Source organism: Rhinolophus ferrumequinum, chromosome 11 (genome assembly GCF_004115265.2).
Source record: "Rhinolophus ferrumequinum isolate MPI-CBG mRhiFer1 chromosome 11, mRhiFer1_v1.p, whole genome shotgun sequence".
In the NCBI taxonomy this organism is placed as follows: Eukaryota; Metazoa; Chordata; class Mammalia; order Chiroptera; family Rhinolophidae; genus Rhinolophus; species Rhinolophus ferrumequinum.
Genome location: NC_046294.1, coordinates 84,619,191 through 84,641,482, shown reverse-complemented (window position 1 = coordinate 84,641,482; position 22,292 = coordinate 84,619,191). Strand labels below are relative to the sequence as shown.

At 38.0% G+C, this 22,292-nt stretch overlaps 1 protein-coding gene across 6 annotated transcripts in view; it reads left to right on the top strand.

The window, feature by feature from the left end:
* CADM1 (cell adhesion molecule 1) overlaps nt 1-22,292 on the top strand; it is a 330,897-nt gene that overhangs the window by 242,427 nt on the left and 66,178 nt on the right. For all 6 annotated transcript variants that reach the window (XM_033119600.1, XM_033119599.1, XM_033119597.1 and 3 more), the window contains exon 2: nt 21,204-21,350. In XM_033119600.1, the coding sequence (XP_032975491.1) occupies nt 21,204-21,350 (147 nt within the window). The remainder of the gene's footprint in view (nt 1-21,203; nt 21,351-22,292) is intronic.

The window sequence follows — 22,292 nt, the reverse complement described above, 5'->3', positions numbered from 1 at the left end:
CTAAATGTCATAAAAATAAGAATAGTGTTATAAGTTTTTTTGTGTGTGCTTTTCTGTGTGTGCTTCACATCCTAGGGAATGCTGCAGAGTTTTGGTATAGGGTGCAAGAGTCCTCAAATCATTTTGAGTTTCATTCAGCAATAAAAATAAGTAACAAAAAATCTAGATGCTGCTGTGATTTTTTTTTAAGAAATTGAATAGTAAAAATATTGGTGTATGTGACGTTTTTGATATTAAAAAGATGTTTTCAAAATATGCTGGAATCAAAACAAACATTTATGCAAAAGTATTTTCATTGCAGCATTTTTTAGAATAATACACTTGAAAACAATCTAACTGTATAAACAAGAGTGGATGGCTGAATGACTTTCTGGTTTATTTATGTGATGTACTACAATATATTAATTAAGAATTTTATGCATACACACTCCATTGTATGTGGAAAGGAAAAGGAATACACTAAAATATTAGTAATGATTATCTGAGCGTTGAGGATTTTGTTTTTTCTTTTATGTTTCACTTCTTTTTCCATGAGCATTTATAACTTTTATAATTAGAATAAAAGTTAAAATGTTGAGAAAAGTATTAATTCTTAAAAGTAGGGTACAGAGGTCCCAGGACTCCTAATTCAGTAGTTAAATCACAGATGCTTTCAAGAAAATGGGAATCCTCCTAGAGTTCAGAAAGCTAGCCTGAGTCTTCTTGTGTAGCATAAATAATAATTTCATATTAGCTTCATTTTTGTGCACCATTTCTCAGTATGCTTTTAAACAATGTCTTTGATGGTCTTGTGTAGGAAAAACAAGTGTTCATAACAGGTACATACCTCATGTTTCCTCTCTCCTGGCTTATAAGCCTCAAGCATTAAAAAAAAAAAGTACTTGCAATTTACATTGCAAGATGGGAAAAGGTACCGATAGTATCATTGAATACATTTGGAAATCTTTGTCTCAAAATTGATTACAACATGATAAACAAGCACGGCCCCTCTTCTATCAGTTTCAGTCATTCTCATGTGGCCATTTGACCTATTGTCAGCAACTGTAGCCATCATTATTCTAATAACTTAGGTCTGACCTAGGCCACTCAGGCCATTAGGCACAAAGATAGAGGCGACATTGGGGGCTGCCTGATACAATGTGTTTAGATGACATGCCAGGGAAGGGAACAGTTCCTAGCATGCTGAGCCCCACTGCCTGGGCTTACTCTGTGTGGTGTGCGTCCGTAGATGGTTACAGGCTGTCCTAAGACCAAGCCAGAGAGGTCAGTCCATGCACATTCAAACAAGAGGGTGAAGAAGAGCCATCATCTTGAAGATGAATCAGACAATGGAGAAACAAGTTAATTGACTAAGGCACCAGAGCTCAAGATAAGACTGAGCAAATGGGAGTCCGGAGCCAAGGTGAAATGAGGTGAGAAGGCATAGAGCCAGGAGTGGGAGAGGGAGGTAATGATCAGAAGAGTTCAGGAAATCCTTGGATGATGGCAAAATTTCTATTTGTAGTGTTTTGAGGAACCATTCCTTTAGCTCCACTTGGGCTGTACTCAGACTTACAGGAGTAGATTTCCAACATGTAGGTGGGGACCTGAGGCCTGCTTTTCTCTGTAGATAAAGCAACTCTTCCCTCGGGGGAAAAACATCAAGTTAGAAAGTTGACTTCCATGCTCTTTTTAAAACAAGCTTTCTATAGGTATCTATAACTTCCATTTGGTTTTCTTAATGTGTTGCGCTATAAGCATCTAAAACATTAAAAAGACTGCTTTTTAATCTTTATTTTCCCCCAAACTCTAGGAGTCTTCCTATTGAAAGATGGAGAACACAAAAAGTATAAGTGAACCTATCATATCTCCTTAGGTTTATTTAGCCTTTGCCTCCAAAGAACTCAAATCTGTTAAGAGATCTTGGTTAACATGTTATAATAGAGTTTTAGCCTTTTGGCCTCCGTTCCCAGTGTCCAGACAACAGTCACCAGACATGGTTTCAGAATATGCTGGAATCAAAACAAATATTTATGCAAAAGGCTTTTCATTGCATGGACCCAGGGCCTAGTTCTGAGCACCACTGTGCTATATGGCCCAAATGTTAAACAGATAGTTAAGACCCAAAGCTGCGTTCTAGCGTAGTTTGGGCAACAAAACTGGTGACACAGTGCATCTCGGAGTTCTCTCTTTGACCTGTTCAGGGGCCTTTCATTGAGCCTTGTTTACCATGCTTTTCTTGTGGTTTGTGACAGATAAGAACTGTATTGATTCCTAGCATCTGCTGGCAGTAACCTTTGAAAGGGCAGGTGATGCATCACCACAGAATTTTATCTATCAATATCAGAGTAATAGAAAGACAGGGATGACATCTAATCACAACACTGCTGGCAGATCATAAATCTGAGCTGATATGGTACTAGTAATGGACAGTAGAAAAGGGACACGGATTAACATTTGGATAAAGTCAGGGAGACGGTGAGATGGAAAGGACAAGATTTGGCCATGAGAAGTCCGAATGGGAATGTTCATCCTCACAGAGACCCAGAGAAGTTAAGAATCTTGCCCAGGTTTATACAGATAACCAGTGGTAGAGTCCCAGTCTAAGCCTCAGTTTCCTCATCTATGAAATAGACATAGTGCAGGATTCAGTGAGTTTATGTATGCCAGTTCTCAGCAACATGAGCGTCACCTGGGAACCCACTAGAAGTGCAAATCCTTGGGCCCTACCCCAGACCTGCCAAATGAGAAACCCTGTGCCGGGCCCAGCAAACAAGCCCTCCAGGTGATTCTGATGCACGCCAGAAAAACAGTTGGCACCACGGCTGTGTACAAAGCTACCAAACCAGTGCCTGGCACGGAGCTAGGGTTCAAAGGGTCAGCATTTAATTGGTGTTTTTGTTAATATTATTTAGTCTTACCAGTTATACGAATAATTTATTCTGCTTACAAGCTATACAATCCTCATACTCTCATACTAATTTCGATTTGTAGGTGAATTAGTGGTAAAATGAAACACTTTTTGACAGACAAACATCTGTGACATGTAAACTATTGTAGAACTAGATATGTAATTCCTACACTCTTCTAATTTACCAGGCTAGAGGATACCAGCATTCTAAAGGTTAATGTTCTAATGTGTGCTTGGGACATATTAGTGCTTTTGACGTGTCGGGAAAGCTTCCAGCCTGGACAGTGAATAGTGCTACAATTTAATAACATAAATGGAGTCTGTCTGATTCTGCAAAGAAACGGCCTTCCTTAGGGCCCAGAATATATAGTCCCTTCTGCAGTTACACTCACAGTATTTTTAATCATTTCATGTTTTTATTATATCCCAAGTACAAGGTGCTACAAAGAGTCCCGGTGCTGGCAGTCACTCAGAAATTGACAAATCCAGAAAGTGAATAGAATAGTGAGCAGCCCATTAGGGATTTTCTTTTTTCTTTTTCTTTAAAAAAAAAAAAAAAAAAAAAAACTTCTTTAAAAAGAGAAACTACCTTGTAATGTTGAGAGGGTTGATTTTGGCATCTTATACATGAAAAGCAGTAGTAATAAAGTCCCCAATTGTTGGTCTTTTTTCTGCAGAAATTATGGCTGTGCACAACTGTGGGGGTTTAACTGTGTTTCCATGAAGTACGTAATTCACACTCTAAATGTGACAAGCATGACTGCCCATAAACCTAACGACTTTTTTAAGAGACCAAAATTCAGAACATTATTCTCTCTGAAACTGCACTTTTTAACCCAGCGGAAAACCGTTCAGAGATCTGCTCCCACTGCAGTAAAAGCATCTGGGCGCACCAGTGGTAAAAATGCTGAAAGCTTTCATACAAGAACACATTTATCAGAGAAATGAAGTGCGCACCATTTGCAGTTGCCATATGTTAAGGAACAGGAAGACTAGAAACTAGGACATGGCAATGCCCATTTTGCTGCTCCACCCCCTCGCCCCCACACCAAGAAAATAATGTACAAGTTATTAGGAAACTGAAACTGGTTGAAATTCTAGGCACATGAATGAAGTTTCACAGTGATAGGCAAGAACCTCCCCACGCTGAGCTTCTTACTCTTAGGTGAAACCTTTGCTTCTTTGCTTTCAAGGTAAGTGTTACTTCCTCCTGTGAGCAGCTGCTCAGGCTGCTGTTAGCCCACATCTGGATAGCAAGGCACATTAACTCCAGCAGCCAAAGAAAAGGCCCCCGGTCCAGGCTGAGCCAGGGATGTTCATTAAGAGGCCACGTGAACTAGAAGCTGTTGTTTACCTTTTCTTCCCCTGAGCACTCCACGAGGCTCTTTCCGTGCCTGCTTTTCTCTGCCTCTAGCTTATGCCTCTTATTATTTCTCTTAAACTGCTGCTTATGTCGTTACCTATATTTTTGCAGCAAATTTTATCTACTAGACACAGTGAAAAGGCCTACTGTAATGGGTAGCATAGCTTTTATTTTCTCTTCCCTTCAAATCATATAGTTGAATTTCATCACTTTTGTAACACACCTCAGCAGCCTCTTCGGCTTGCATTTTGGACCGCTTGCTTCATTTCCCTATTTGGTGTTTTGTCTTCACTGGCTCAGTGTGCATGAGCACAAAACATACAGTAACAGTAAAACCAGAAAAGCAAAAATTAATCAGTGAACAGCATGTGAACTGACAAACCCACTAAGTGTGAGGGCGTGGGCTAGAAGTAGTCATTTTTGCAGCTGAATGCAGAATAATCTATTCGTTTTGGTCAGTCAGCTAGCTGCTTTAGGGACAGTGTTTCATTTATGTAATGGTTGTTCTATGAAACTTGAGGAAGAATGCTAGATTCTAATTCCTCTTTATGAATGACCCACAATATTTTATCTTTATGAAAACTTGAATTTTTAAAAATCTGTTTTTTTGTTTGTTTTTTAATTTATTGGGGTGACAATTGTTAGTAAAGTTACATAGATTTCAGGTGTACAATTCTGTATTACATCATCTATAAATCCCATTGTGTGTTCACCACCCGGAGTCAGTTTTTAAAAATCTGTTTTTAAACAAGAAGTTTCTGAAGCTACGTTTCTCCCTGGAGACCAAACTCGCTTGGTGTTGGGGATTCACGATCTTCTTTCTCCCATGACTCACTGGTTCACCATTTCCCTGAAACAAATTGTGTAGGAACACACCCCTTTGTAAGCGCTTCCTTGTTTAAGCCATTAGTCTCTTGTTTATGTTCAAGAAAGCTATTGGAATTACTGGACTCTAGGTCAGAACTCCTCTAACTATAATGTGCATATGAATGATCTGATTCTCTTGTTAAAATGCAGATTCTGATTCAGTAGTTCTGGTATGACTTTGAGAGGCTGCATTCTTAATTCTCTCCAGGGATTTTCGAAACTGCTGGTCCACCACACTAAACAGCAAGGCTCTGGTGGGGATGGGGTGGGAGTGGGTGAGAAACCCCCGTTTCCTAATTACATTTGTAGTACAAGTGAGTGCTATGAAAATCCATCTCAGTAGTGAACAACAGAAGTGATAAGAATGTAGGGGCCTTCTAACTCTTTTTAAAGTTAGCACTTTGCTGGTCTTAGAAAGCCACTAAACATTAACTGGAGTTTAGTAGAGCTGAGGAAGGAACAGTTAGGGCGTCCCTTTCAGAACTGAAAACCTACCGATGCCAAAGCTGCCAAAGCCCATGTGCGCAGCCTGGAAGTATTCTGGACTCCCTCTCACTCTCTTCCTCCCCCCACCCTGAGCTCTGCTTTCTCCTCTCCATGTTCCTTTTCCTGGCTCTTATCAGCTGTGAGTACTCTGTGGCCGAAGTAGCCTAACTGATCTTTGGGCTCCAGCCTTTTTCCTACCTCCAGTCTTCTCTCCCTCTCCACATAGACGTTATCTTTCAAAACACAGGTGTGATCATATCACTCCCTGGATTAAAATCACTTAATGGCTCCCTATTAATTACAAGATAAAGTGCAAATTCCCTAGACTGGCATACAGTGTCCTTCAATATCTGGACCTAATGACCTTTCCAGAAAGCATACCTTCCTGTCATTTCAGAGTACATTATACTCTTTCCTTGGTTCTAAACATGCCATGATTCTTTTTTCAAATGTCTCCACTTCCTCCTCTCAAGAATCCACATGCCCTCCCTCCCTGACTGATATTCCTCCCTCCTCCGTTAGTATACTTGTGACTTCTAAGTCTATCACATTGTGTTATCAATGCGTGTACACGTCTGTCCCTCACAAAGTCAGAAATTTCTGGAAGCAGTGCTGTTCTCTCCATTGAGCACGGTAGGCACAATATTAGGGCCTATTGCTTTTCAAGAGCTTTGTGAAAATTTTTAAGCCATGGAAAAAGAAAATGATTGGCTTCAGAATAAAATCTACAACTGGAATTAATCATTTCCAAAGCAAAATTATAAAAATCCTTTGCAATTTTAAATTCAAAATTATATTTAATGTGGGATATGGATATAACTTAGTATGTTTTGATGTAATAGATTTGTTATTCCCAAAAATGCGATTGCCTAGAGCCCATGAAGGCCTTTAAACAGCCCTTTTTTTAGTAACTTTATTCATAAGCATTTATTTAACACTTGCTTTATAAGCAGACACTGTGTTCTGCTGTGGGAATAGAAAGATGAAGAAGGTACTAGACTATTCTCAAGGAGCAAAAATAATTATCATAATAAATACTTGGGGGTACACAATCTCTGTGCCAGCTCTCGTGCAGTGCAAACACACCTATTATCCCATTTGGTTCTCAAAATATCCTAGTGAGAGAGGTATTCTTATACCCATTTTACATGGAAGAAACCTGAGGCTTAGAGAGCTTACGTAACTTTTCCAAGGTCTAGCTAATAACTGGCAGTGCTAGCATTTGAACCCAGATCAAAATCAAGAGAAGGAAACAACCCTACGAACGAATGCTCATAAAAAGCTACCCGTGTGATCAGTGCCGAGACTAAGACAGGTACCACACACTGAGCCAGCGGTCTACAAACCTGGGGAGGCCACAGAGCTTCACAGAGAAAGAGAATGATGTGAGCTGGGTTGTGCAGGACAAGTAGGAATTCCCCTATGGTCGTTTTCCTGCTTTTATAAATAGTAATAGATGGGTTTGATCAAATAATGATAACCTAAGAAGTAAACGTCAATAACAAGTTAATGGCAGTCACCAATTTTTTATTGATGTGCTTACTACATTCAAAGGTAGATTTTTACCTAAGAATATCTACTGTTGTCAAAGTATAATTGTCAAACTAAACCAAAGATTATTAACTAAATTTTGCGCGCTTTTCTTTCCTCCAGTGTAACAGGAGGGGGAAAATGACAGCCCCTTGTGCCACAGTAACACACCACTTACTGAAGGTTAAGTTTCTAGAGACCCTAAACATCCTAGGCACACCCAGGAACACATTAGTAAGTGGGAAAGATCCCAACACCAGTATCTCTCAAAGCTCTTGCACTTAATAATAAAGGAAGGAATTATTTGTGAAAAGTGATGGCCAGCATTGGACGGAAGCAACAGACACATACAAGCCTAAGAAGGCTGAGATTGTTTAGAGAAGGGCTAAATATTCCTCCATATTTCCTTAACTCATGGGATCCTCGCAGTATACGAGTTTAGGACAGAAAATGGGAAAGTTAACAAACTGGAAATTATTTTTGTTTGATTTCATTTTAATTTTGGCCGTTAGAAAGCGATTCAATTATATGGAAAGCTCACTTTTGTGGAATGTCACATTCCCTCTGGATGCTCGCTAGATATCTGCGCTGTTGACTGTTGAGGTTCTCCAGTGAGCCTGGTGTGTTAACATCACTCACCTAACACTGGTGACCCTTCACAGCCTTAGAACATGGAGCTTGTTCTTGGAGCTAATATGGTCCTGTATTTATGAGGGACACCAGAAAATGAGTCATGTTTTTAATGCTATAGATTGAACCTAACTCCAAATGTCAAGTCCTCTGCCTACATCTGCTATTCACCTTATACTTTTCATACTCACAGTGGTTTTATTTTACAATTTAACGTGAGTGATGAAGATGCTTTAATTTACTCTGTGTTTTTTAGTTAGTTAGCCTTAGAATGAAAGGAATAATAGCTAAAGCTCTGAAATTGAAAAAACTTCCAGCAGATTCTGGAAGATCATTGGAAGGTTCTAGTAATAAAGACAGAGGCCGCATGTAGAAAGAGGATGCTGGTGAAAAAGCTGTAGGAAGAGAAGATTATATCCTTTATGTAACATTTTTGGAGCTTAATAAAAATAGACTGTTATGTGACTTTCCTCACTTGATTCCCATAATAAACCCCAGAGGAAAGGAGAGACCCGGACAAGAGGAGAGGTGCCATTTTCCCTTTTCAAAATATAAAAACAGGTTCAGATTTCCAGTTTTCCCAGTTTCACCACCAGTGAGCTCAGAACTGCAGCACAAATTCCTGTTCTCCAAGTCTGACGTCTCATTTCTCATTAGATGCCTCATACAAGTGAAAAGTGAGGTAACAAGTACTGTCCTTATCACATTTGGACACAAATACTGGCCTTTGCACTGGGCACCCAGCAATCATGAAAGTAGAATCTGGAATCTCCTTTCGCCACTCTCCACATTCAATCCCTTCACCAAACTCTGGCTTTAAAAAAGTAGCCTAATGCATGTGCTTCTTCTCAAGAGCCCAGAGGTTAAAAAAACATCACTTGTTTTATGACTGACAGATGATAGAGGGCATAACTTACCAAATAAGGGCCTTAGTCACGGAACCTAATTTTCCAGCTAAGAAATTGTCATTTCGTATAATAGTCCAAAGCTACTTGGCTTCCTGGTAGGAGATGTAAGTTGAATGTTGCAGCATTATTCAGCATGATGATTATCACAGATTTACAGCTGTTTCTTGAACAAACCATATTACACACACTCAGAATACTCTGTAGAATAAGAATATGAAACATCTCTCCGCTCCCATTTCCCCGTTTTCTGTTTCTGTGGTAATGTCAGTTGAAGCTGACATTCACTCTGAGTCCATATCTGATATGTTCCAACTGATATCCTTACTTGCTTGTCCTGTCGGCTCTAAGCTTTAAATTTGGAAGGTTTTCAATGGCTCTTGTTGGCAGGAAAAATGAACAAGGAGATGTAGAGAGAGACTGCTATTACAGCCAAATTTCAGTCACTTAGGTTGTCGATACTAATGAATGCCCTTGAAGTAGATACTGTAAATGCCTGAAGTTGGAGTTGAACGGCCTTTTGAGTCCAGATCATTCTGCAGAACAGACATCTTTTCTCTAAATACTAAAGGCCCAGTATTTAGACTCTGGGTATAGAGCTAATTTTATCAGTGTTGCAATCCTGATTGCTGATAGGCTTCAAATTCCTTGATATGCCGAGAGTATTACTTGAGGTTTTTTCCTAAAACACATAAATGAGATATAGCAGATTCTTCCATTAGTTCCCCTCCATTCTTTTAGCATTATAAAGCCTCATTAATATAGTATAATTGTTAACTACACCAGATCTGGAGTTAAATAAACATAGGTTCAGATATTGGTTTCAACCACTTAACCTTTTTAAATCTCATTTTCCTCAACTGTGTAATGGGGATGATTATAAAATACTGAACCACATGGGATTATTGTGAGGATCAAATGAGTTAACTTTAAAAAAAACAACAACAACAACAACAAAACTATACGGAAGCGTAGCTCCTGACAGAGAAAACATTTAAAAAATATGTTAGCAATTGTTATCATGCAAATGATTAAGACAATGCCCCCTCCAGAAACAGTGGGAGTTTTTTGATAGTAAAAAAAAATAAAATAATAACAAACACTTTGGAAAATAAATAATTTGTTTCTCTTGCCTCTAGACATGAAAAAAAGCAGTCACTTCCCTTTTTTTCCCTGTGTGTAATAACTATTGTTACATGTATAGCCTTATGATTTTAAATGTTTTATACTAATTGTTAGTCTTTTAGCACCCCAGAGGCACATGTAAAGGGGGAAAAAAATCAGCTTTTAGTGAGTTGAAACAAAAGTGACCCAAATTTAATCATAATACCTCTTATCGAAGGTAAAATGATATTAAATTGAGTGCTTAAAAGCAGGTTATAAAAAATAAGGGAAATACAGGTGCCATATCCATTAAGACTTGAGGTTGGCGTTGTAAGGAAATTCAATTTTAAAAACGGTAGAGGAGCAGTTAGTAACAGCAAGTACTGCAAACAATCTGCATCTCTAATGTGCTCATGACTTAGGGGAATTGAGATGTTGTCAGTTAAGTAGCAGTGACCACAGCAGAGTCAGCCAGCCATCACCATAGCTTTGAAATCCTAAATTTTTCTTTTCCTTTGGTTAGGAAAAGGCAACATTATATTTAATTACAGAGTGAGAGCTCACCAGAGGCAGTGGCAGTGTTTGTAATAAATGATTTGGCTACTAAGATGTCTTCTGGGGTAAGAAAGAGAGAAGTCCAAGTTCCCTTAAGTATTTATAGAAATAATAGAACCTAGTATTTGTATCTTCCTTTGTGGTTTTCAAATATTTTCATATGTATTTTGAATTTTAATCATGTAAACTTTTTGTTTTAGTTATTAATAACTTGTGATTTGGGAAATGTGGATAGCTTGATATGTGAATTAAAATTGTGGAATCCCATTATCCCAGGCTTAAGCTAACTGGGACCCGTGCCCACCATACTGGATGGTGTAGGAGTCCAACCTGTGCTTTGTCAGCTACCAGCTTCTAGCTACACAATTCATTCCTTTTAGAATATGAGTTCCTTCCCTGAAAGTCCATACTCAGGGACAGCAGAATTTTGTACAATGAGTTTTTACTCTGCAAAGAAGTCATCTAATATATCCCAGAGAATATGGTATCGTATTATCAGTTCATTAGCAAAGTGGTGGACGCAAGATGAGTACTGGGCCTTCAGCACACTTTGTCTAAAAGAAACAATGTATTTTGAAATGCTGGAATACCACCCAGCTTTGAATTGCTACTGAAGCAGCTCAATCTAAAACTGTTCTTTTATTCTTCTTATGCCATGAACAGCATCACAGAATCAAACCACTGAGAAGAAACTACTTGCTTTGCCAACACAATTAGTTTTGTAAGAAGCCTCTGTCTTCAGATTGTTCTCCTCCAAAGTCCAAAGCAGATGACTGTGGTTCTTTTTTAATTAATATTTTTTTAAGAGCCCCCTTTCTCCCAAGAGCCTCTAAGCAGATTTAATAGGCTTAAAATGACTCTTCCACAAGGTGATTTCAATGCCATCTCACAGGCAAATGAAACAGTGACTTTTCTACTTTGGGCGTTCTGTTTTTTTTTCTCTCTTTTAATTCTCGTAAAACCTGTCCACTGCATGGAGTTTTTCTTCAGGGTTAGGCTATCTTCTCTCCTAAAAAAAAGATGCTATCTTTTTGATGAACAAAAAGACCATGAAACCTGTCCAGCTATGAAAAGGAGTAAGAGGAGAAAAGAGTCTGGGATTTTCACCTTTCAGTGTGAATAGCAAAAGGATTCAGTGATTATTATTATCTTTTACGGTTTATTTTTATATTCCTGTTTCTTTTATTGCCCTGCACTTCTTTGGTAAGTGAATTTTAATGGAAAAACTAATTCAGATCTTCGTATTTAGTGGAAGGGTATCACTCCCCACAAACATCCTCCGGAGGGGACATTTTATGGGATCTGGCAGCTCAGACCTTAAGCGTCATAATTGCTTGGCCCATAATTGTGGGATCTGATTGAAAAGTCCTGTTGAGCTCAGTCTTTTAAAACGACGGCTGCTAATGTGATGGTTAAAATCGAAATAGCACAGGCACAGATGCTGTAACAACTCTCTTTTGTCAGTCTTCCTTGAAAAGAGTTTTCACACATCTAATCAATGTTTCTTTTCACAAAAGAGATCCTCATCCTATAAGTAAATACAAGTTGGACTGTGCTTGACCTCAGTTCTTCAGCCTTAATGTTGAAAAACAATAGACACAAAGGTAAAAACAGCTTAATGCTTGCTTATTCATCTTTAAAGTTAAGACTCAAGTCACTTTTGGTTTGTTATGGTGTAAGGGATCATTCTCTTAGAAGAGAAAAGCAGAAACAGCTCTTCTTGCAAATGAATGGGGACAAGAGAAACTACATAATTGTTGACAATAATGTTTGTCCTGTTTTTAAACCTGACTACTTTCCAGTTTATCAATTGATAGTGAAATTAACAAAAACCTATTCACTAGGTAAATTTGATGGGCGTTAGATCCATCAGACCACTAGGTTTGGGAACTGTGAAGGTGAAATCTGTGCCATTTCATAACTATCTCTTTCTAAAGGAGCTTCAAAATACAAAGGATATTGCAAGACATGAGATTTGCAGAACTGGACCTTTGAATAACGCAGTGTGGCTGAGGTTCCGTTAGACCCTGAGCCGAATGCATTGTGGTGAGCCACCAGTGTAGAGTAAACATCAGTATTCTTGGCTGTTCCGCCTACATGTGCATTTTAGAGTTAAAGGTGAAATTCCATCTTTAACCCCCTTGTGGTTGTCTGAGAAGTGATTAATGAACTAGATGTGGTTCCCTGCAGACCTTTCAAAGGGTGGATGAAGGATGGAATTTCAGCTTTTTTTTTTTTTAAACCAGGCCTTTTGCTTAACACAGCTTCTAAAATTAATGTCCTTTTTTGAATGCCAAGAAAACAAAGGGAATTTCTCAAAAGTGTATGCAGTTTGACACAATAGGCCTTAATTGGTGTCAAGAAGATGTTAGGATGAATGGGAAAATGCCCATTTAGCTGATAAGAGTGAAAAGTGGAGCCTGGTTATGAGCTGTCATCTCAACGTGTATTTAAACTATAGCAAAACTGAAACATATTTGCCATATAGATCATAATGACTCCAAAGGAGCCATTATACTCTATTATGTAATTACATAATCAAAGCATGCATGGTAATCAGCTTTTGGAATTCAGTGCTAATCAAACATACCTATAGTATGTGTTTAAGCTAAAATAGAGGACGTTAATTTGCCATTAGTCAACTAAACAAGAATGTGTATACAGAATATTCATGAATAGCTTAATGTTTTGTCAGATGATATCTTTTGTATTCAGGGGAAATCAACAACTTTAATTGAAGAAGAAAAACCAGCACTGAGGAAGATTACTCTTTAACTTGCCGTCCAAAAATTTGCCTCACCTTTTACTGTGGATAAAAGGAGATTAGATTAAATTCAATATTTTTTCTTCCCTAAAACTCAAATGACACAGCAGTAACTATATTACAGGAGCCTCTTATGAGATCCTGACCATCTCCATACCATAGGATACAGTGTACAAAATACTACACATAAAACAAAGCTTTAAAAAAAAAAGAAAAAACTTGAACACATATTACTTTTGTAATTAGAAACCAATAAATGTTATTTAGAAACAGCCAAGAGTAGAAATACCTTGATGACCCAGTAAGAGATGTGGTTGTGCCTCACACTTGCCATGTGGTTTTAGGTGTATCTCCTCCTTGGATTCCATAAAGGTTTTATGAAACAGGAGGTGGCAGAATGAAATGGTTTGGTCAGTGTCACATACTCTTGCCCACTCAGTGGTTTAGTATGTCTTAACTGTAAGTTTATGAGCTTTATGATTCACATTCATTATTTTGACCACTGAATAGACAGGCACTCCTTGGAGCAGATAATCAACATATTCAACTTTACTGTTTGGGATAGATAGCAAAACATGGATGAGGGTCAAAAAGGTTAAAAGAAGCTTTGTAAACAGCAGATGGGTTGAATGCTTTTGATTTTAAATAAATATTCAAGTATTCACAAAGGTTGAAGTATTGCCTCTCTTTGAAATAAAGAGTTGTATTTATGTCGAAGAGGTCTCACCCTTAACCCTAATCCACAGCTGATGGATCCTGGTTCTCACTGTCTCTCATCTGCACATTGGATCACTAAAAATGTTACTGTAATATTTAAATGGAACTAAATTCTTTCATCGAAAGCTTTCATGGCTTGAACTTCAAATAATTTATTTTCAAATTACTTTTACTGTAATTCTTATTAGTTCAAATAGTTTTCTGATATAGAACTCTGGAAATGGAAGGAACAGTTTAATGAATTGAAAGATAGGATTGAGTCTTTTTAAAGGAAATGTACAAAATATGCTGACAATAATTGCTTAGATAGAAATCAAATCTTAATGGCTTTGTTAATGATTTGTAGTGAACACTGTGTTTACATTGACTTGAGGGAACATATGCAGTTAGAAAGATTTTTCCCTCAGGGTTTCAACAGAATCTAAATTTATTTTTTTCTTTTCCTGAAATGTATTCAATTCTAGTGCTAGCTCTAAGAAACGTTAGCAGGAATTACAGTGCCTCGCTTGGTGATGGTTTTATTTGGGTAGGGGTAGGGGTTCTTTCAAGCTGGAGATATAACTAATTTGGTTATAAAATGGGATCCAATTGAAATGAGAATGGGTGCAAAGCCATTTGAAGCTTGAAGACGAGGGCTCACATTCCAACAGAAAATAAGGTTTTCAAAAACATGCAAGTTTTTTGACTCTGTAAAGTCTAAACTTAGCTACACCTCTTGGAGGGAAAGAATTAATAATACTGAGCTTTTAATTTGTATGAAATTTCAAGAACTATGGTGTTTTGTTTTTTAATTAATGTCTGCATTGATCATTGGCAGGATGATTTTTCTTTTTGGACAATTTGTGTTTTTGGTTTGACTTTTGCCTATTTAGACAACTTGACTGTGCTGATTAACGTTAGGTTCCGTCTTCCATACAGCAGAGGGAAAAAAAGATTTCCCTAATATGATTTTGCTAGTGAAGGAGTAGGTCAGGGGACTTTATTTGCTCTTTCTCAGGGCAAACCCAGTTGAGTCACTGGTGAACCTCAGTGTCAGTAAGAGTTTACATAGTTGCTGTAGTATAAACCGAATTCTGTTCTAACTATGACTTGCCCTTTTATTATAGACTTGACTGGAGAGACTCCCCCGATGTTAAATGAAGTGCTTTATTTATTAACAGCCAGGCAGCAGGGGCGAAAGCTCGCTGTGCTGGCAAATGCCCGCCATGCACTGGTAATAAAGGCATTCTCCAGGGGCAGAGTGTGCCGAGCGCTACAAGAAGGAAGCAGTCGTAAACAAGGTGTTTTACATTCAGGACGGTTTCTCTCTCATCTTGAAGTGTGTAATTGTGTTCTGGATAAATTATGGAAATAAAAAAAAAATCAGACGTTGCTCATAGGGAAATAACCCTCTTTAAAAGCAAGTAAATTTTCCAAGGCAGAGCCATTAGAACCTTGGCAACAAATCCTGATGTTGGCTGGTTAGAAAGTACAAACTGTATGGGCTGGAGAAGCCGATAGAACTGGGTACAAACACCAGCCCGGCCACTTAGCTGAATTACATTAGGCAGCTTATGAAATGTCTCTGTGTCTCAGGCTCTTAGTCTTCAAAATGGGGATATTGAAAACTTCAGGAGTTGGAGAGGGAAAAGTGTGCGAAGCAACTACTAGCACAGTGCCTGTCACTGGATCAATGTTTGTTACCTTTCCCACTTCCCCTGAATGAGCATGTCATTTCTCAGTCAGCTTCTTGCTTGAAGATTTGCCCCGTCAGCCGCTCAGGTAGCCATACTGTTGAGTGACTAGATTCCGATTGATGCTAGTGTTGTGTACAATGTCATTTCAACAGAGTTTATAACAAAATGATGGTTCAGGAAAAATTTCATGAGTTAAGCCAATTGAAGATGGAATTAATAGGTGACTTATGAGCCAGCTGCACTCAGCCCTGACCAACTTAGCTGAAATGGTATTACTAATCATCAAAATAAATTGTATCTTTTTCTAAATAACATGCTTTCTCTTCCATGTAATGAATGTACTAGCAACTTCTAGTTTACCATGGGAGACTTGCCCGTGAGTGAATGGACTTCTTCAATGCCAGAGTTTTGTTTTTAGAAATTGGGGGCAAATAAACAAGTTATAGGGACTATAGTTGCTGGGATGATTAAAATCCACTTTGGTTCTGTCTCTCAAATCTCACCCCTATATACCAATTACCAGTCAAATGTCTATACATGTCAGACATTGTTCCACCCTTAAAATAAACTACCTTGCTATTAACAGCCTTATTTAATGTCTACAGTATATTGTACCTACTTGCTATCTTTTGCAGAACATGTGCTATTTATGACTTGACAGTATGTCTACTAATTAAGTTTTAGAAAATTGGAAAGGTTTTTCAGTGGATTATTTAAGAAAAGCACCAAAGTTGCCTGTTTGTACCCTTCTGCTATATATCAAATTGTGTTTTGTAACAACCTAATTGTCATGATATCTATTTCAAGGGGAAATTTACCAACTCATAGTGCACCCTTCTGTTTGGAAGAAATATTTGAGGATGTGAGCAGAAATTATTTTTACATAAAGGCTTCAGGCAGTTAAGAGTACTGACACACATATCATATTTTCATCACTGTCATTCACTCCCTTTGCCTCAAATAAATAGGTCATTATTATTCCATTTCAGCCATCTTATGGCACCTCGAAGTATGGAGCTCTGTTTAATATAACTACTATCCAGCTGACCCATATAATTTATTGGTGATTTTTACAGAGTGACATCCTTGGGCTACCACATCAGCCAAGGCACTTAGGTATCTTTCAGCAAAATATTTCATTATCACTTATAATTTTTTTTAGCATTAGCATTATAACCATGTTAACGTACTACCGTGTTTCCCCAGAAATAAGACCTAACCAGAAAATAAGCCCTAGCATGATTTTTCAGGATGACATCCCCTGAACTTATGTTAATGCCTTAATGCGTCTTTTGGAGCAAAAATTAATATAAGACCTGGTCTTATTTTCGGGGAAACACGGTAGGAACTGTCATTTTCTGAGACACTGGATTTTAGGTTGGCCTTAGAAATTTCAAAAAAATAATATAGTAGTAGTGATACCACCATGCATTTGCAGAACATTTTATGTGCCAGAGCACAGGAAGGGCAAAAATTCTCAGATGACAAAAATTTTACCTGAATGATTTATTCCATAATGACACATTAAATTGATCTGATCTTATATTACTTAATTATAATAATTAAGAATGTTTAGACTTCTTAAGAAACAAAAAATAAAAAGCCCTCTCATTCTATTTTGTTACCTTCATTGCTTAAAACACAAAATCATAGTCAACTCCTCTTTGCTCTCATCTCCTGTGCAAATGTTTTATAGCTTTAATATAAATACAACATGCTACTCAGAATATACGAGGATTCCAAGTAAAGACTAAAAGTATATAGTTATTTCCACAAGGACTATTCTCTTAGAGCATAATTGAATTGTAACTGGCTTTAAGTCACAGGAGCTGCAAGATAGTAGTATCTATAAAGCCTTGGTTTATGTCACAGGGATTGTGCCTAGTCACCTAGTCAGTACCCTTTCCCTGTGTTCCTTTTATAAATAGAAGATTCTTATTTGTGTTGCTAATAAACTTCCTTTAGATGGAAGAACTCTCCCCCACAACCCAATAGACCCCATTTGGTATTCTGGTCTCCTCAAGGCAAGTCCCATGACTTGAGACAGTTACAGCATTTGAATCATGCAGTTTAATTTTTCTTTCCTTACTAGATTGGGTTACCCTGAAGAAATAAGGGTATTGTCCTTTCTGTAAATACTTTTGCGAGGGCCAGTATAACCACCTTCAAAAGCTTGCTTGATTGGCAGGAATACCCTTTCCTTGTTCTTTTCTCAAATCTGGAAATAAACTGCTCCCTCCAACTGGGTTCTGAATTCTGTGTTTGTCACAGTAATCCACTGAGAAAAAAATAAGCATCCCTTCGTTTTTTTTCTGATCACTCTTTCTCTTTGTTGTTATTCTATAATGCTATTCACTGCACTGAGCTTTCACTGCTGGATCAAGCTAGGGCAGATTCACCCTTTTACTCACTACAAGCCCTGTGGGTCTGCATTCCCCTACCCAGGTTAATTCCCTGAATTAGAGACCTCAAGGATGGGTTTCATTTTGGTTTATTCTTAAGATACCAAGATTTTTGTTTATCTGTGGCTCTAATAATTTCTTCCTTATCCCTCAAGTTTCCTCTTTTCTAATTCTCTACCAGAGGCTGGTCTATTTCTAGGTGGATTTGGCTGAAAGCCATCTTAGACACCCCTTCTCACACTTCCCCACTGTGTCCTGCCAAAAAAAGGATCCTTCAGCAGAAATATGAGAGCAGGTGCAAATCCTCCATTGACTCTAATTGCATCTCTATTTATGCTGTCTCATTTTTTTTTTAGAATAGTATTTATCTTTGACCTTTGTTTCTTAATGTGACATAGTTTTGTTAGAGAGTGAATAAGGCACACCGATATATATATATATATATATATATATATATATATATATATATATATTATACTGATAAATAATTACATAGAGAGCTCCTTGAGGGCAGGGACAGTGGGCCTTTATTCTTGTATTCGCACCATTCCCAGCACATAATAGTTGCTTAATAAATGTTTGGATTTAACATCTAGAGAAATGGTGATGATGGTGATGATGATAGCAGCTACCATTTATTCATGAGAAACTAGACACAGTGCTAAATGCTTTATCTTCCTTAATCCTCCCAACAGTTCTGTGAGATAGGTTTTAAATACTGTCCCCATTTTGTAGATGACAAACTGGCTGAAAGTCTTCAAAAGATTCACCTGAGATCATACAGTTGAAAAGCAGTGTCTTTCTTCCTCTTCCTGATCGAACATTATACCTATTGCCTACACTCTACTTTTGTTCTGTAAGTGGGGATTAGATGTGTTTCACCCACACTGCAGCTTCCTAAAGGCTAGAACAATATTCTTCTCCATCCCCTACTACTACTCCATCCCCTTCTACAGATGTAGAAGTGGACATTCAACAATTGCTTCATTTTTTTGCTTTTTAATTGAACTCTTTTGTCCTCCTATCTGTGTGGAGCATTTGGGACATTTATGAAGTCCCTGGCCCTTGTCACTAAGGTTGGAAGCAACAAACTAAACAGGTCTACAAATAGGCCTGATTATTACATCAGTGGGTCTAAAAGCCTTCAGTTTTTGACACGTTGGAAAGGAGGTATTCTAAATGACTAGAAGGGGGTAGTCTGTAGGAAAGGGCGTGGTTCAGTACCGTCTGGGACTTTGGGTGAGTCAAGTATGTGTTTCTGGGAGCAGAGTAAGCCTTGATTGAGATTCCAGAGTCATAGTGGGGTAGGTCCTCACTCCCACACAGTAAACAACTGAACTGCCCATACAGTAGGCCACCCCCCCATCCATGTTTTCACTTTCCATGGTTTCAGTTACACACAGGCAACTGTAATCAGAAAATATTAAGTGGAAGATTCTGGAAATAAACAATAAGTTTTAAATTGTGAGCGGTTCTGATTGGTGTGATGAAATCTCAAGTCATCCAGCTGCATCGCAGCCAGGACAGGAATAATCCCTTTGTCCAGTGTACTGGCACTGTATTCGCTCCCCACCCATTAGTGACTTAGTAGCCATCTCTGTTATCAAATCGCCTGTGAAGGTGTCAAAGAGCTTGTGTTCAAGTCACACTTATTTTACTTACTAATGACGCCAAAGCATAAGAGTAGTGATGCTAGCAGTTCAGATATGCCAAAGAGAAACCTTCAAGTGCTCCCTTTAAGTGAAAAGGTGAAAGTTCTTGACTTAATAAGGAAAGAAAAAAATCCTATGCTGAGGTTGCTAAGATCTATGATAAGAACAAATCTTCTATCCGTGAAATTGTGAAGAAGGAAGAAATTCGTGCTAGATTTGCTGCTGCACCTCAAACTACGAAAGTATAGCCACAGTGTGTGATAAGTGCTTAGTTAAGATAGGAAAGGCATTAAATTTGTGGGGGTGGAAGACGTGGGCAGAAAACGTGTTCTGACTGATGGCAACGTGTTTTGCTACAAAGCACTGAGCCACCCAGCAAGGGATCCCCTGAAACGAGTGACACCAAGCCATTTACTTCAAGTAAGGGATGGTTACACAGATTCAGGACTAGGTTTGGACTGAAAAATGTAAAAATTATGAGAGAGAGAGAGAGAGAGAGAGAGAGAGAGAGAGAGAGAGAGAGAGAGAGAGAGAGAGAGAGAATGTTCACATAGTTTTTATTACAGTACAGTATAGGCTTGAACTGCATGGGTCCACTTATATGTGGATTTTAAAAAATAAATATGTACAGTACTGTAAATGTATTTTCTCTCCTAATGACTTTCTTAATATTTTCCTTTCTCTAGCTTACTTTATTATAAGAATACAGTTTATAATACATACATCGTACAGAATATGTGTTAATAGACAGCTTATGTGTTCAATAAGGCTTAGTAATTAAGTTTTTTGGAGAGTCAAATGTTATACTCGGATTTTCCACTGCATGGGGGGTTAGTGCCACTAGCCCCCACGTTGTTCAAGGGTTCAATGTATCGGGTTGGTGCAAAAGTAATTGCGGTTTTTGCAGTTATTAACCTTTTAAACCGCAATTACTTTTGCACCAACCTAATATAGTGTTCTAATTTTTCCATTTTATTATTATTGTTGTTAATCTCTTACTGTGACCAATTTATAAATTAAATTCTATCAGATGTATGTATGTATCTATGTATGTATGTATAGGAAAAATACCTAGTATATATAAGGTTCAATACTATTCGCAGTTTCAGGCATCCACGGGGGTCTTGGAACACATGCCCCGTGGATAAGGGTGGGCTGCTGTGCACTGGGAATGCCCACATCCACCAAGAAGACAGGATTGTTTACTGGTCCGTCCCACCTACTGCTGTGAAGTGGTCCCTTGAGTTTTCTGTGAGGTGACCAAATTGCTTAGCTCAAGGGCATGTGAGCTGAGGTTGAGTCTGTGTCCCTCCCCTACTCCATTTGTGACAGCTGCACCTCCTCCTAAAAGCCAGACTCTGACCTTTCCATATGTTTCCAACACAGTATTCAACTAGTACAAAATACTGGAGGCTGAAATGTTAGCATCACAGATTTTGAGAGCAATCGATTCAAGGTTTAGTTGTATTTTGCCCCTCGATCTATCTCGGATTAATAGACTTATTTTGTGGACTATGGAGAAAGGTATGTGAGCCATACCAAATGTTACTACTGGTGTCCACTTCCTAATACACTTCTTGTTTCTCATTTTAATTACTCCCATTAACAAAATTTTAATTGATGGAAATTTTTTCTGATCTTTTTTTTCTCCGTTTTTTAAAGGTGATGGACAGAATTTGTTTACAAAAGATGTGACAGTTATCGAGGGAGAAGTTGCAACCATCAGCTGCCAAGTCAATAAGAGTGACGACTCTGTGATTCAGCTACTGAATCCCAACAGGCAGACCATTTATTTCAGGGACTTCAGGCGTAAGTTTCCATTTCTATAGTATTTGATGACAACTTTTTTTCCTACATGTTGTCTTGATAAAGAGATTGCCAAGGCCTGCTTTTTTTAATTTAAACTTAGATGCTTAATTCTTCAGAGGGAAGAAGAGACATGCAATCATAATCTTTCTACTTAATAGAAACCTTGAATGGTCCCTTATAAAAGTAAAGCAGTCTCACTTTGCAATAGAAATTGATTGTAGTAATTCAAGGTGAATTGCAATTGAGTCCCAAATACTTAGCTGACACAAACAACTCAAATAGGCTAAGGCAAGGAAAACATAGCATTCTGAAAGGTAATCTGTTTGGTTTGAAGATTGAAGTTTCCAAGGCAGCCTATAAAGACAAAACCAAGTCTCCTATCACCATAGTGCCTCTGGCATATGAGGGTGTCCATGTACTAAAATCTTTCCAAATGTAATATCACAAAAGTCAATAATCGAAACCTAGTTGTATATCATAGTAATTGTTCAAATGGGTGTCAGGGCTTGGCAAGAATAAGAATCAGATCTTTCAAAAAATTATTAGAGAGCGCTGGTGCCTAACCAAAACAGGTGATGAGCATGTCCCTTCTTGCCTGCTTCTCCCCATTCTCGCCTCAGTATATTCATGACCTGTGGAGAGTTGATAAATCTAAAGAATATTTAAGAAGATGAAGGAGGGTAAAAGGAGAAAAGCCAGCTTCTCATTCTTAGAGTGATTTTTTATCAATATATACTAATCTAGCCTTTGCCAAAATTAATATAAGGACTTTAAAAGGGAATATTTGATGTAAAGAAGTCCACACACATTGATTGTGTGGTGGCTGTGATTTCCCACCTTGTGCCTAATCAGCTTCATGCTGTGAAGCTGAAAGTATTAGGTCGGTGCAAAAGTAATTGTGGTTTTTGCAATTATTTTTAACCTTTTAAATGCAATTACTTC